This window comes from Mytilus edulis, chromosome 8, assembly GCF_963676685.1.
Source record: "Mytilus edulis chromosome 8, xbMytEdul2.2, whole genome shotgun sequence".
Lineage (NCBI taxonomy): Eukaryota > Metazoa > Mollusca > Bivalvia > Mytilida > Mytilidae > Mytilus > Mytilus edulis.
The window spans coordinates 23,786,396-23,802,595 of record NC_092351.1 but is presented as its reverse complement, the minus strand read 5'-3'; the positions used below and the strand labels follow the sequence as shown (position 1 = coordinate 23,802,595).

General features: G+C 32.7%; 1 protein-coding gene across 1 annotated transcript in view; it reads left to right on the top strand.

Annotated features, from left to right (window-relative positions):
* LOC139485131 (uncharacterized) overlaps positions 1 to 16,200 on the top strand; it is a 93,949-nt gene that overhangs the window by 8,962 nt on the left and 68,787 nt on the right. Inside the window, exons 2-3 of the mRNA XM_071269282.1 lie at positions 10,977 to 11,075; positions 13,799 to 13,875. Coding sequence (XP_071125383.1) covers positions 10,977 to 11,075; positions 13,799 to 13,875 — 176 coding nt within the window. The remainder of the gene's footprint in view (positions 1 to 10,976; positions 11,076 to 13,798; positions 13,876 to 16,200) is intronic.

The following is a 16,200-nucleotide window of genomic DNA, read 5'->3' as shown; positions in this document are numbered from 1 at the left end:
TTGTCTCAGGAACTAGGTGCTTCAGAGACTGGCTAGTTGTCTCAGAGACTGGGTGTCTCAGAACTAGGTGTTTCAGGAACCTAGGATTTTTGAAGCTTGTTCTTAAGTTTAATATAATTGTTTGTCAAATCAGTTGGGACCTCTGAGTCAGTGAAAGGATCAAGGATAAATTGAGGTTCTAGTTTTCAGAGTACTTTTTGATACAAAGTAATTTGTGTAAATAGTGTTATTTCTTTATTAAGTTTCAAAGTTGGTCTTGTAGTTTTAAGTAAAGCCTCCAAGTTGTAGTTATATTTTTGAGTTAATTAAAAGATTGATATTGGAGTATCTCAGATTCTGTGAAAACGGATACGAACATATAGTTCATTAGCCAAACACGTTACAAAATTGGTGGCAGCGGTGGGATCTGAGAAACTTCAGTATTATATGTAAATAATCACATTGTTTTATTGTCATTAATTCCTATTTGTCCTTAATTGCAAGAAGCAACACACTGTTTTGTAAATACATTGATTGTCAAATTGTTTAATAAAATATATTTGGAAAATTGTTTGATTTATTCTTCAAAATATGTCCCGAACATACAAAGAAGATAAAATGTTGTATGACCCTTACAGTGTCGAAACAAGAAATTTGACCAGGGAGTTAGATAAATTAAACAAGGAAATAGAGTGCTTAAGATCTAAGAGTTTTGAAAATGCCCCAGACTTTGCTCAGTCAACCCCTATTAGTCAAGCAACATGGCCAAGACAATCTGACTCTGTATTTGGTACTTCTAGAATTTCAGACCCCGACTTTGTTGCAGGCAGCAATATACTCCAAGGTTCAAATGTTGGGAAAGGGACGACTAAGTCAAAAGTTATGCCAGGGCCTGCAATACCTGATAAACATATCCCAGCTTCGGTTAAGTTAACGCCAGAGATGAGTACTTATTCAGACTCTGTTCTCGAGAAAAACTCCGTCACTGGAAGGCGAAAGAAAGATATGCCAAAATTACAAGACGAAATACGTGCACATAGGGGAGACAATTCTATCCACAAAAGCAAAACTATTATTAAACCCGCTACGTTTGATGGGCAGGGCTCATGGATAGATTACAAATCTCATTTCGAAGCTTGTTCAAGTATAAATGGATGGACAGATACAGAAAAGGGTTTGTATTTGGCAGTTTCATTGAGGGGGCAAGCTCAGGGGGTACTAGGAAATCTACCCACAGATAAAAGACAAACTTTTATAGAACTTGTTAGGTCTCTTGAAGAGAGATTTTCGCCTGCCAATCAAACGGAGTTGTATCGAACACAACTACAAGAGCGTCGTCAAAAAGCTTCAGAAAGCCTTCCTGAATTAGGTCAGGACATAAGACGCTTGGCGAACCTTTCATATCCAACAGCCCCAAATGACGTTAGGGAAACTCTAGCTAAAGAGCAATTTGTAGACGGGCTCATGAGTGTGGACATGAGACTTAGAATTAAACAAGCTAGACCTGCCGACCTGAATGACGCAGTTCGGCACGCTGTTGAACTAGAAGCTTTCAATAAGGCTGAAATAAAGCGGGAGGAAGGGAAAGGTTATTTAAGAGCTACAAATACAGATGTAGACACCACTGACACTAGCGACAAAACAGTAGAGCTACTTAAAAACATGCAGACAGCTTTGACTGATCTGCAGCAAGAAGTAAAAGCTTTGCAACAAACTCAGGGAAAAGGGTGGTTTCCTTTTAAAGGTAATTCTCAATTTCAGAATCGTAAGAAACGTGGATGTTTCAACTGTGGAAAATTTGGACATTTCAAAAAAGATTGTCCCGAAAGTAGTGTGAAAAGGGAACGTTCAAACTCCCAAAACGGACCCGAAGTTTCACATGAAAAACAAAACGGTGTAATAGGAGTTAACAAATTAGCAAATGAGGCTGGTAGGTTTATAGAGGCTAAGGTCAATGGTTGTAAAGCAAAGATGCTTATAGACACAGGGGCGACAGTATCCCTTATTTCAAAAAAGATGTTTGACAGTATGAAATCTCAGGTTCTGTCACCAATGGACAGAGAGATACTGACTGTAAATGGTTCTCCCTTAACTCTGTTTGGGAAAACTATAATTGACATTGACTTAAATGGACATGTTTGTTCAAACATTGCTGTAGTAGCAGACCTAAACGTAGATGGTATATTGGGAATAGACTTTCAAAGAAGCCATAATTGTGTAATAAATATTACTAAAGGTAGCATTTGGGTAAACGGAATAGAGAACCGTTTACATTTTGAAGGTCAAATAGGCTGCTACAGGGTAGATGTTGCAACCACTATAAAACTGCCTCCTACTAGTGAAGTAATGGTGTCTAGAAACATAAAAAAACCTGTTATACCAAAGCCAGAAGTTGGTATTATAATTATAAATAAAGATCAAGAGAAGAGCAAGTTGATATGCTACCAGTGTAACAGACGGTATAAAAAGACAGCATATCATAGACGTCATATGACAAGGTGTCACCAGGGTAGTGGTGCTGAAAACTTTGAGCTACCAAAAGATCAAGATGAAACACACGACAGTGGAAAAGAGATGTCAGATCTTGTAGAGTTGAAGAACTTTGCCAATAATGACGAAAACAGTCTGATACAAGAAAAAGTTGTTAGAGAGCCCAAAACAGATGTGGAGACTGTTAATAAAATGTGTCCTAAAACGAGGAGGACAATAAGGCCGTCAGGACCAGTGAAATTTGTGGCTCCAAGAAATGAAAAATCACTTGATCTTTTGAAATTTCTCGAAACTGTTAATAGATATATTGGAAATAATAAAGAATTAAAACACACAGTTCAGGAAGAATTTTCTAAATTTGGTTAAGTTTTTATTGGTTATTGTTGTTTTTTATAAAATGTTAATGTTATTGTAACTGTCGAGGTCTGTTGAAATACACTCAGCAAAGAGATAAAAAAATATATAGATATATACATGTATGTAGAGTCCGTCGGATGGGGACGTTAAATCCGAGGCCCCATGTACAGGAACATGTCACGGCCTGTGCATGTTAAAGACCCCTCCTGCAGATTTCGTTAAGAGTAGGCTCCTTGGGGCCGCTGCAGAGGCAAAATTTGTTAGGGAGCTTTAAAATTTATTCTTTGGCAGCAACGCTCAACATTACAGACGTTATAATAGAAAAAAAAGTATGTTAGTCATGCGAGGACGCATGAAATCGGAGGCGTGGGTAATGTGACAAAAATGCAGTTTAGGCATCAGACAATATTTGTAATTTATCGTTGAATTGTTATCCATAGTAAATTACCCGTTTGAACAATGCGTTAACGAATAATACATATAAAATCAGTCTTTTATCCTTGGTTGTTATGAGACGCGTTAATTGTTGCTAGGGTGCTCTCTTCGAGGTCCGCACTCTTGGTATATAAAGACACCGATTCATTGCAAGTCGCTCATTTGTTATTTGGCCGTTGATGGTTAAACATCGGGAAGAAAATACCAGCAAATCAAGTAGTTTAAAAGGAAAGTTTGTAAACCTAGTTTGAGTTGAAAGCTTGCGGTTTTGAAGCGAGCGGTTTTTGAAGTCTTTACGATTGTTGCAAGCTACCGGGTTGTTCCGATACTGTAATTTCCCTCGGGAATGGTCGCAGTCCCTCGAACAGGTGGTTTGTAAAAGTCTGGTGACTTTGGTGCTTCGGAGACTAAGTGGTACAATTATTGCAAGCTACCGCGTTGTTCCGAAACTGTAATTTCTCTCGGGAATGGTCGCAGTCCCTCGAACAGATAGCTTGAAATAATCTGGTGACTTAGGTGCTCCGGAGACTAGGTGCTTCAAAACTAGTTGTCTCAGGAACTAGGTGCTTCAGAGACTGGCTAGTTGTCTCAGAGACTGGGTGTCTCAGAACTAGGTGTTTCAGGAACCTAGGATTTTTGAAGCTTGTTCTTAAGTTTAATATAATTGTTTGTCAAATCAGTTGGGACCTCTGAGTCAGTGAAAGGATCAAGGATAAATTGAGGTTCTAGTTTTCAGAGTACTTTTTGATACAAAGTAATTTGTGTAAATAGTGTTATTTCTTTATTAAGTTTCAAAGTTGGTCTTGTAGTTTTAAGTAAAGCCTCCAAGTTGTAGTTATATTTTTGAGTTAATTAAAAGATTGATATTGGAGTATCTCAGATTCTGTGAAAACGGATACGAACATATAGTTCATTAGCCAAACACGTTACAGTAAAAACAAATATTTAAAAAGTCACAAATCACAATATTTCAGTCATTGCGAATGAAGTTGCTGATATACTGTTCAGAGTAGTCACGTTGATGAATCAGTGTTGGTATCTGTCTTTCTGTAGTTTAACATGTTTAAGTCTGGTATCCAGTACTCTGTATTCTGTGTGATGGACGATCTCCACCTGCTTCATACTGGATAATTCTCAATTAACATTTTTTGGTGAAACTCATAAGTTCCTAATGCATTACTATATTTTGGGCTGAGAGTCAGACATAATTATAATACAATGTTTTCGATAATAACTAATTTGGGCGTCTTCCCTTATGAAATTGATGTACGACAACATGGACAAGGTGAACATTTGGAATATTTGATAGATTTTTGTCGAGCCTGCAACTTTTGTTGCAGAAAGCTCGACATAGGGATAGTGATCCGGCGGCGGCTACGGCGGCGGCGTTAGCTAACTTCTTAAAAGGTTTATATTTTAGAAGGTGAAAGACCTGAATGCTACATACTTTGTATATAGATGCCTCATGTTACGAAGTTTCCGTCAGTCATATGTCCAATGTCCTTGATCTCATTTTCATGGTTCAGTGACCACTTGAAAAAAAAGTTCAAAATTTTTGTAATGTTGAATTCTCTCTTATTATAAGTAATAGGATAACTATATTTGGTATGTGCGTACCTTGCAAGATCCTCCTGCCCGTCAGACAGTTTTCACTGGACCTCGACCTCATTTCATGAATCAGTGAACAAGGTTAAGTTTTGGTGGTCAAGTCCATATCTCAGATACTATAAGTAATAGGGCTAGTATATTTGGTGCATGTATGGAAGGACTGGAAGGTTTACATGTCCAACTGGCAGGTGTCATCTGACCCTGACCTCATTTTCATGGTTCAGTGGTTATAGTTAAGTTTTTGTGTTTTGGTCTGTTTTTCTCATACTTTATGTTTATTTGTCAAAGACCGAATTATTTTAATATTTCATTTACTGTTATCTGTTTTTGTCCATTTTAATTTCTTGTTATCTGTTATGAGCCAAATCAATTTGCTGTTTTGCTGTTATTTGGACCCCCCTTGCCCCCCCCCCTCTTGATTGTTTTAATAGCTCAAGATTGGTACGTAAAAAAATCGTATTCGTCTCCCCTTTACAGATGTAAGCTCGTGCGAGATGGAAGGCCAAAGAATACATGCCGAGATTGGATATTCTGAATTAATAGTCCACTCCACCAATAACTGATGTGGGTCTATGTCATTAAAAACAGCTTGTCATATATCATGTCATTTCCATAATACAAGTATAACATGTATAAGGATATAATTATGTCTCTGATATAGAACTATAGTATGAGGGTTTGGATGGGATTAAATGATTAAAGAATAATGCCCTTAAAAAATGAAGATTAGAGAATAACAGGCAAAAAAATGAAGATTAGAGAATAACAGGCAAAAAAAAATGAAGATTAGTGAATAACAGGCAAAAAACAATGAAGATTAGAGAAATGTGTGGTCTAATTTTTTGGAGATTAGAAAAAAAAGGGGTTAATTTTTTGAAATTAGAGAAAAAAGGGGTGAAAATTGAATGTTTACAGAATAATTGACAGACCCCCATCCAGACCCTCATAGTTTATCAAGGATTTGTAGTGACACTATATACAAATCCTTGAGTGACATCACAACATGTAACTGACCAATCAATGATTAGCATTTGTGTTATGTAAACAATGTTGAGAGGTGATGCGGATAAGAATCCTCTAGATTTTCCATAGACTTCAATGCAAATTAATTTAATTGATATATATTGACACCAGTTGAATCTAGTACTTTTACCAACTTAATATTGTTAAAGACACTATATAATGTCTCTATTTTGATTTTAATCATACTATATCCTCTGGTTAAAAAATAATCAGCAATATAAATAATCAGTTATCACCTTCAAATAGATGAAAAATCTGGAGAAATCCTATCTGCATCACCCCTTGAAAAATTTAAATGCCAGGATATCCAGATCTGAGAATATTAATACTAAAATTACGAGGTCCAATTTGTCAGCCGTCATCACGTAAAAACGATGAATCAAAGAATTCAACTTTATATACAACGAATATAGTACAATTAAAGGTGTAGATTAAAAATTACACCACTCCAGGTCCTTTTGTTTTCCACGTAATTAATATTGCCAATAATTAGGAAGTTCCGGGTCGAGTCCGATACCGATACCAATAGTATAATCACCTGTTACCTATTACCTTATCTGTACGTTCCGCATCTGACAGGCGCACCACCAAACGGTGTATTCAGGATTAATATGCTATATACACGGGTCATAATCACAGGGTTGATACTACTAAATTGTTAAATTGTTACCTATTGTAGTATTTTAATCCGTAAGACTTTCTAAGATAACAATACGAATACTAAAAATCTAGACTAAAAATAAGTTTCAATTCGTTAGCGGGCATGACGTAAAACAGCGAATCAAAGAATTCAACTTTATTTATAACTAATATAGGACAATGCTGTTGATTAAAAAATACTCCATTCCAGGACCTTTTGTTTTCCAAATAATTAATATTACCAATAATTGATAAGTTCCAGTTCGACGGGTTCAAACAGAAAGATTTGAAAGCAGAGAAACTTGTGTATCTTATAATCGGCATGGCTTTATCAGATGACAGTACTAATACTAAGATAAGGCTTGCGCATAGTTATATACTTTAATTCAGTCACGGACCCGCGATATCACGGGTGTGTTCTAGTGTACTTCTAAATTAACGAGGTCCAATTTGTCAACCAATTTGTCAACCAATAATATTGCAGTTCATTGGCAGTTTTATAGCAGTATCTTGAATTTTTAGCTGTATAATATTACATGTAGCACCTCTGACATCAATATTTGATTGTAATACACAAAAGCTTAACATATTAACCATGAACTTTGATAACATAGAAGATATATTTTTGTTTTTAATTATTCCATGTTATTGTTACTTTTTAAACAGCTACTAGTATGAGTAATACAAAAGACCATATTTTCTTTTTCCTTAGCAGTCATTTTCCAGTTTTATATGAATATTAATCAACTAGAAGCAGTTTAGTATGAATATTCATGAACTGAAAGCAGTTTTTAACAGGATTTTTGTGACAAAAATGTTGGTTATTGATTTGGGGATGCACAGCGGGCTATCAAATTTTTAAACATCATTTTTGTCATTATATTTGATACTTATCAAGACTATCATGACTATTAAAACATTTAACATGTTTAAATAAATTTTTAATTCCTCAATTATTTATTTATTATTATCGTATGTATATTGAAAAAAATTGATGAATTAAAAACAAAGTATTATTAATACTTTGTTTTTAATTCATCAATTTTTTCAAACATTTGTATAAGAAATCAAAATTTTTTAAATAAATCTTATATTTATTGACATGCAATTCGTATCAATATTTTTCTAACAATTGATAGTAATATCTTGACCTGGAGTTATTTCTTTCACTTAACTAATAATGAATTACAAGAATGTCTCTGAAATCTCTTGATAATGAAACACCTTTAAAGGTAATTTTAGCTTGTGACCTTTCTGAAGGAAATATTATAGCTTTTGCCATCAGTTGGTGTCCATTTTGATCGTCCTGTGACTATTTTAACATCTTTTCATCTAAAAGTGAAGAACCAATTCCAACCAAATTGAATGATCCTACAGGTTTCTAGAGTAAAGTTTGTGTTTTTTGTTTAGTAAATAACCATGGCCGCCATCACACCATGATGGCTAAATATAGAACAGAGGGGTAAAATGCAGTTTGTGGATTATATCTAAAAAACTAAAGCATTTAGAGCATAATTGACTGAGGTAAAAGTGTTCATAATCATCCCTGAAATTTTCAGTTGAATCTAATAACCCATTGTTTGGTTGCTGCCACTTAATTGGTAATATATAGGAAAATTTGCAATTTTGGTTTATTTTCTTAAATATTATAGAGATAAACCGTAAACAACAAAAATGTTTAGCAAAGTAAGTTTATTTGAGGACTTATACACTTTGTTTATCATGTGTTAAAAATATATTCTTCTCTGGTACTATTTCACCAAATTAAAGCAAACTTAAGCTGAATTATTCTTAAGTTATCTAGAAAGCAGACAAAAAAAAAAAAGAAAAAAAAAGGGTATCCAATGACACTGTTATCTGACCAACATGACCATCAATCATCATGGCTTCCAAAACTCATATATTCTGGAAAAATTAGATTTGTGCGGACATTGACTGTCTGGGATAAGCACGAAACTACTTTTCAAGAAACAGTCATCATAACATAATTCACCAAAACCTTTTTGAAGTTTTTTACGGTCTTTTTGACTAGATCTTTTTGATAACAGCCAGACATTTCTGGTCATAAAAGTGACTTAATGAATTAATACTATCAAAGCAAACCCTACTACAACACCTTCTCATTATAAATCTGAGTGAAGGTTAATTATTTGTCAGTCAGCTTAACTTTACCTTTTCACAGGTAAACTGTAGATTGTACCGGACATTGATTGGTCTATTCAACAAGTGTTCAAAGATATTTTCTTACATATTAGGGGTTAACATCAAATCCTGGGCCTCATAATGAATTTTTCCTTTTTTGCTTCACATCACCATATCACGTTGAGCTATTAGTTTCAGTCAACACACACTCCATCCTGAAATAATTACTTATCACCGCTAGATTCTGATTGGTTGCTTTAGATGTGGCTGAGATACAGCAACATCTAATGGCTTGAACGAGATAAAGAATTACAGACTTTTCTCGTCTCAGGATAAGACATCAAATGCCAGAAAATTAACTATGTGTATTACAGTTCCAATCAACTGTCATTTATTCATGTTCATTTTACCATATATATACATTATAAGCACACTGAAATCAATATTGAAATATCAGTATTAATACGTGTTTCTTTGCTTTGTTAATCTGTAATATGCACCATTTGTTTTGCTAAACAATGTATTTCATATCTTCTGCCAATCTAGGCACACCTTCAGAGAAGCACACCTCTAAATTTGTGTCTATTTGTAAATGTTTTACTTTCACAAAGTAAAGTGAACAACTAATTTAAAAGCATGGGTGTACAACACACACTCTTAAAAGTAAATCCGATTTATATTAATCAATACCTGAAAATACCCCATCTCCAATACTAAATCAACAACTACAAGAACACATACTTTAGGAATTTTTGTCCTCAATACTCTTCAACTTCGTACTTTATTTGGTATTTTTAACTTTTTTGGATTCGAGCGTCACTGATGAGTCTTTTGTAGACAAAACGCGCGTCTGGCGTATACTAAATTTAGTCCTGGTATCTATGATGAGTTTATTATACATGACATATAACCTTAAATTGGATAGGTTGAAGCAGTCCTGAGCTTTCTATTTGTTTTGTACTGTAGATTCATTCTTTTTTGTTGGTTAACAGTTTTTGTTGATTTTGTGAATAATGATTTTAAATAATAATTGATGAACACATTTTCTATAAACAGACTTAGACAAATCAAATTTCACTGTTGAAAAAAAAAAATCAAAAAATTTGTATCTACAAATTAATTTCTTCATTTTTTAGTATTTGAATGATTTACAAAGTTTCCTTTTTTTGCATTCTCATTTTTATAGTGTCTAAGGTATTGCATTAACATTAAGATACACTCTAAAGTAAAAATTTAACATTGATATTCTTTTTGAACCTTCATCATGTTCATTGAATTTTATATTTTTTTAACTTGGACAGCAGTGCTTCATCATAAGCAGGTGACCTTGAGCATTTTTTTTCTTTTTGGATAGTCAACAATACACTTTAATAGTAATAGCTGCAATTTGTGAGCAATACTCAGAATTTTGCTGAACCTTAGTCTATTTTTGAAATATATTGTCCTTTATACACAATTTTATAACTGGTATCTATTTTTATGTTTAACCCTTTCTACAACTATTAAAATTATTCCATGTAAAAGTTTCAAAATCTAACACTATATGGTTTTTTTTTGTTTAAGACAAATATTATTGGATCTTTATCAACCATTCACCAACACCATTTTATGTTGGACCTATAATCCTATTTATCGCTATTAAATGAAATTTTCCTTTGGTCTTACTGACTGATAAAATACTCAGCACAGTGGAGAAATAGGAAAATTATCGCTAGAAAGAGAGGGTGCATGTGCCAATGTCAATGAAAAGAACAACGTCCTCATAGGTAAAATAGTGATTGACGTCACAATTGAAATTGCAAGGTCAGATGAATTTTAAACAACTTGGAAGATCAAAACGGATATTTTTGTTGGCGTTGCTTGCTAGAAAATTGAATAAAAACATAATAAAGTCAGTTTAAATTTTTCTGTTCTTATATTTTTATTGTTAAGCTGTTGATTTTCTATAATGTTGTTGGTTCTTCTAATCAAAATGGCTGCCTTTCGAGCATGTATTATAGGTCCGTTTTGAAGTACAAATGTTCAAAATATTACTATTAGAATCGAAATTATTCTATCATATGCCATGTTCTATGCTTATTTTAAAATGGCTTTATATTTGTCAACATTTCTAAAATATCTGGCTCATGCTGCAGTATTATGACATTGATATTGCAAGTTAAAATGAGCATAGAGCATGGGAAGCAAGAATAATTTCTTAAGTGAAGAGGTCCATTGAAAAGACTGTCCAGGTATTGATTTGATTACATCAATTTACACCAGAGAATCATGTTTTGAAATAATTTATTTGATTATTTTTCCAGTGGAAATGGTGTGAATGTACAGACAACTTATTGGTCCGAAACGAAGAAATCCAAATATGCATGCTCTTTTTGGAGCTGGGGACGCTGCACAAAATATGTGTAAGTACTGTATTCAGTGATTTCAACGCATTGTAACAATAGAAAAGGATAAGTACAGTCTTGAGATGCATTTTCATTATGAGTTTGTTTGCTTTATATCAAGGTTCAACCGTTCATTGAACATGCAAAATAATTTGAAATTTAATTAAAATTTCTTTGTCTACAAATTTATATAGTCCCTAGTCACTAGTTTGTCTGAAGCTGTCAAACAGAACACAAGACCCCTTATCATGATATTGCCTGTATTTTAAAATTGAGTTTAAAGCTGATAAAAATTTCTATAGTTTTGATATAATTAGTCCCAAAAGTAGCAAAACACACAATAAAAATATTTGAAATGAAATGCACATCGACATAACTAATCTAGGGCATGGAATTTGCAATCCTCAGTCATAGTTGGTTGACTTCCAAATTTTTGCTTAATTTAAATGTTAAAATTATGTGATTAGGTCAGTTTAATTTGTTTAAGAGCAACAAGTAATGACAGGTCTATGATGAGTGGTGTGCAGTTGTTTTAGCACTGGCACATCCCATGGAGATTATAAGGATCCCCCCTCATTTGTATAATGCTATAAAACAACATAGAAGCAAATAATCTCGGTCCCGACCGTGCAAGGGCTGTATAGTTGTGCCTTCAAGATTGTTAAAAACTCTTATCATCATAACCTTTAGCTGTGTCAATAGTTTATATATATATACACATCTATGTATTATTAGTTTTATGTAGTTTGACTGATGGTGTTAAAGAATTGCCCAGAATATTTATCTTGCCATAATTTATTTCTGATACTGCAGATATGAATCATAGTTAATATCATTATTATGTATATATATACCGGTACATAATGTTTATCATATTTAATATCATTATTATGTACATAATGTATATCGTAGTTAATATCATTATTATGTACATAATGTTTATCATAGTTAATATAATTATTATGTACATGTCCAGGACCATATGAGTATTTGGACCATACGCGTATGGTCAGGGTAATTAACACTCTGTTACAATTTACTTTGAATACTTCTAAACTCTTCATATGATATGACCGTTCCTTAAAAATACGCCATCATATAGGTCATTTCATTATTATATTATAATACAGAGATTAACTGAATAGAAATATTAAGTTTCACATAGTTAATTTTACTACCTAGTCAAAACTATAATAAACACATTTTATACTAATGTCCATTTATATCGATTTGTTATTACTGAATAGCAATTATGTCGATTCGAAAATATAAGTTCCAGAAATTTCTGAATAAACTGTTACACAAGAAGTCACTAACAAGGAACACATTTTATCTAAGTTGTTATTGTGAAAAGGATTGTGCACAACCATGACATGCAGATGTGAAAATAGTTATGTTTCCATGGGGAGGTAAATGTCACCATAAGCCTACATGCAAGAATGTAAAAAGCGATGAAAATTAACTTTGATATCAAAATTTTATATTAACGTAGCCTTTAAATTGATACATTGTCATGTAACATCATTATTTTTTTAATTTAAAATTCATTGTATTATCGAAAAGGTTTGTAATGCATATTTGAAAAAAATACCTAAAAAGTATATGGTAAAAATACTCATATGGTCAGGCCCGTTAATGGTACGCATATGGTTGGACCATATGAGTATATGCATATGGTCATGACCATAAGCGTATGGTCCAAATACTTGTATGGTCAGGAACATACATAATGATTATTATAGCTAATATAATTATTATATACATAATGTTTATCATAGTTAATATCATTATTATGTACATAATGTTTATCATAGTCTATATGATTATTATGTACATAATGTTTATCATAGTTAATATCATTATTATGTACATAATGTTTATCATAGTTAATATTATTATTATGTACATAATATATTTTTCTGCATCTGTTTTTTTACAGGGACGAATCTATAATACTAAAATAACGAGGTCCAATTTATCAGCCGTCATGGGGTAAAAAGGATAAATCAAAGAATTCAACTTTATATATAGCTTATTATATAGGACAATGGTGTTGATTAAAAATTACACCACTCCAGACCCTTTTGTTTTCCATATAATTAATATTGCCAATAATTAACAAGTTCCGGGTCGAATCCGATACCCATACCAATAGTGTAATCACCTGTTACCTATTATCTTATCTGTACGTTCCGCATTTGACAGTTGCACCACTAAACGGTGAATTTTGAATTTGCTTTATAATTATGGGGTTGATACTACTAAATTCAATCATTGTCACATTGTTTCCTATTGTAGCATTTTAATAAGCATGACTTTATAAGATGACAATACAAATACTAAAAAGGTAGTTTCCAATTTGTTAGTCAGCATGACTTAAAAACAGCGAAACAAAGAATTCAACTTTATTTATAACTTATATAGGACAATCCTGTTCAAGTGTTGATTAAAAAATTAATCAATTCCAGGCTTTTTTGTTTTCCAAATAATTAATATTACCAATAATTGATAAGTTCCAGGTTGACGGGTTCAAACAGAAAGATCTTGAAAGCATGGAAAACTGTGCATCTTATAATGAGCATAACTATATCAGATGACAATACCAATACTAAAAATCCAGGCTTAAATAAGGCGTACACATAGGTATACACTTTACTTCAGTCACGGACCCGCGATATCACGGGTGTGTTCTAGTACCATTATAAATATCTATGTATTTTTCTGCATCTTTTTTTTTACAGGGAACAAATCCATACTAAATATCAATGTTACAGTGGCTGGACCCAAAAATACTGGAATTCCAACGGTTGTGAATTGGGTTTGTTTAAAATTTATCTATATGTCATTAAATGGAGACCAAATAAAACAAAAAAGAAGACATTAAATGGTTTAAGTATGGTTTCTAACTATACTAGTGTTTAAACAGTATGCAAAGCTTTAAATTATTGAGAAAATTGAAAGGCTTGGCAATTTTTAAGCTCATCACTTGGTGTCCGTTGTCTGTCGTCCATCTCATCATTGTCTGTTAACTTATAATACAAAAATGTTCTCCTCTGCAACTGCTGGGCCAAGTCGAAACCATACTAGGCCACAATCATTATTGGGGTTTCTTGTTTTAAAAATATGTCCGATTACCCTGCCCACCAACCATGATGAAATAGAACATATGGATGAAATGCAGTTTTTTGCTAATTTCTCTGAAACTCGATCATTCAGAGCAAATCTGACATGAAAGGGGGGGGGATAAAATTGTTCATCAGGTCAAGATCTGTTTGCCCTGTAATTTTCAGACCAAACGGACAACACCTTGTTAGGTTGCTGACCCCGAATTGGTAATTTTAAGAAAATTTTGCAGTTTTTGGTTATCTTCAATAATATTAAAGATAGAGAGAAACTGTAAACAGCAATAATGTACAGAAAAGTAAGATCTACAAATAAGTCAACATGACCAAAATGGTCAATTGACCCCTTAAGGAATTATTGCCCTTTATAGTAAGTTTTTAATGATTTTTTGTAAATATTTGTAAACTTTATAACAAAAATCTTTTCTTCTGAAACAAATTCGCCAAATTTTACCAAAATTGACCACAATCATCATTTGGGTATTTAGTTTTAAAAGTGAGTCTGATGACCTTGCCTACAAACCAACAAGGCCAACATGGCTAAAAATAGAGGATAAGGGGAAAATGCAGTTTTGACTTAAACTAAAGCAAAAATATTGCAAAGAACTGTTGCATTGTTTCATGCATCAATTGTAAATAAAAGTATCAGGTGAGTGACACAGGCACCTTGGAGTCCTTAGTTATTATATATGGTGAAAACTGCAACAGTTTAAATATCTGTTTTGCAAAAATAAAAACTCACATTTTAAATTCTCACAGAATTATTTCTTTGCGAGACTTTCTTAAATTACAATAATTACATTAGATGTATGTTTCATTATAATCATTATAATACGTTATTTTGATTGGCCAATTGCACATCACGTATTATTCCCTACGCAATTGCATTACACAATAAAACTTATCATTCATGATAACACAAGATCCCACAATAAAGTGCACAGGTGAATTAATAAAAAAATGATAAAATTCGTATTTTCATGATCCTAGCTAAAAAATGTAATTATAAGTATTGAATGCTTCTTTTTGTAACTTCATAGGGTTGTAAAAGCGTTGACAGTGCGCACATTTTTAGAATGAAACGCTTCTGCGCTTCATACAAAATGTACTTCGGTCAACGCTTTAACACCCCAATGAAGTTACAAAAATAAGCATTCAATTCTTAAGTGAAAATCTAACATTTGTGTTTTTGTACAATAATCGCAATAATTAAAGCATGCAAAACTTTCTGAAATTTACAGCCATTTATAGTTCAAGTTAATGTTGACAGGATGAATATGCCATACTAAGTTCATGTATTATTAAAGCTGTTACATTAGAAATAAAAACACTGAGTTACATTGAATCTTTGTATTACATAAGGAGCAACCATTTAACTTCAGGGGGGATATGTTTTTTTGTTTGAGTCAGTAATTTAGAAAACAGCTTTATTTAGTTTTTCAACGCTATCAATCAAATAATTTTGTTCAAAATTTAAAACTTTAAGGTAGTTGGGAAATCTGGATTCAGAATAATTTATTTTGCCCTCTGCTTGAACAGAATATTCTTTTTCATCAATTTGGGAATCAATATTTTTTTTGAAAAAAACCATAACCCTCCACTTGAAGTTAAATGGTCATTCTAGTATAGGGTTCTGCATTTAGGATGCTAAACACAAAACTTAAAGAAAAAAATTGGATAAAACATGGATAAATTTAATGTTATAAATAAATTGATGATTTTAATATTTATATTTTTAAGTTATTTTTGGAAAGATTAGAACTTATTCTAAATCTTTACTAAGGCACCGGCCTCCCTAACAACACGACAGGTTAGCTACTGTTACTTAATGTATTCACACTGAAATATAGTTCCCTATGGTTCTCATGTATGTGCACATAATACACATAAAAACTGAGCAGTTCAATCAAGAATGTGTGACATTAAGGTGTGTTAATGTGCAGGCATTTTTGTAAAAACATTTTGATTAGGTAATTGAGTATTGATACAATACTAAAATTGAGAAAGGAAATGGGGAATGT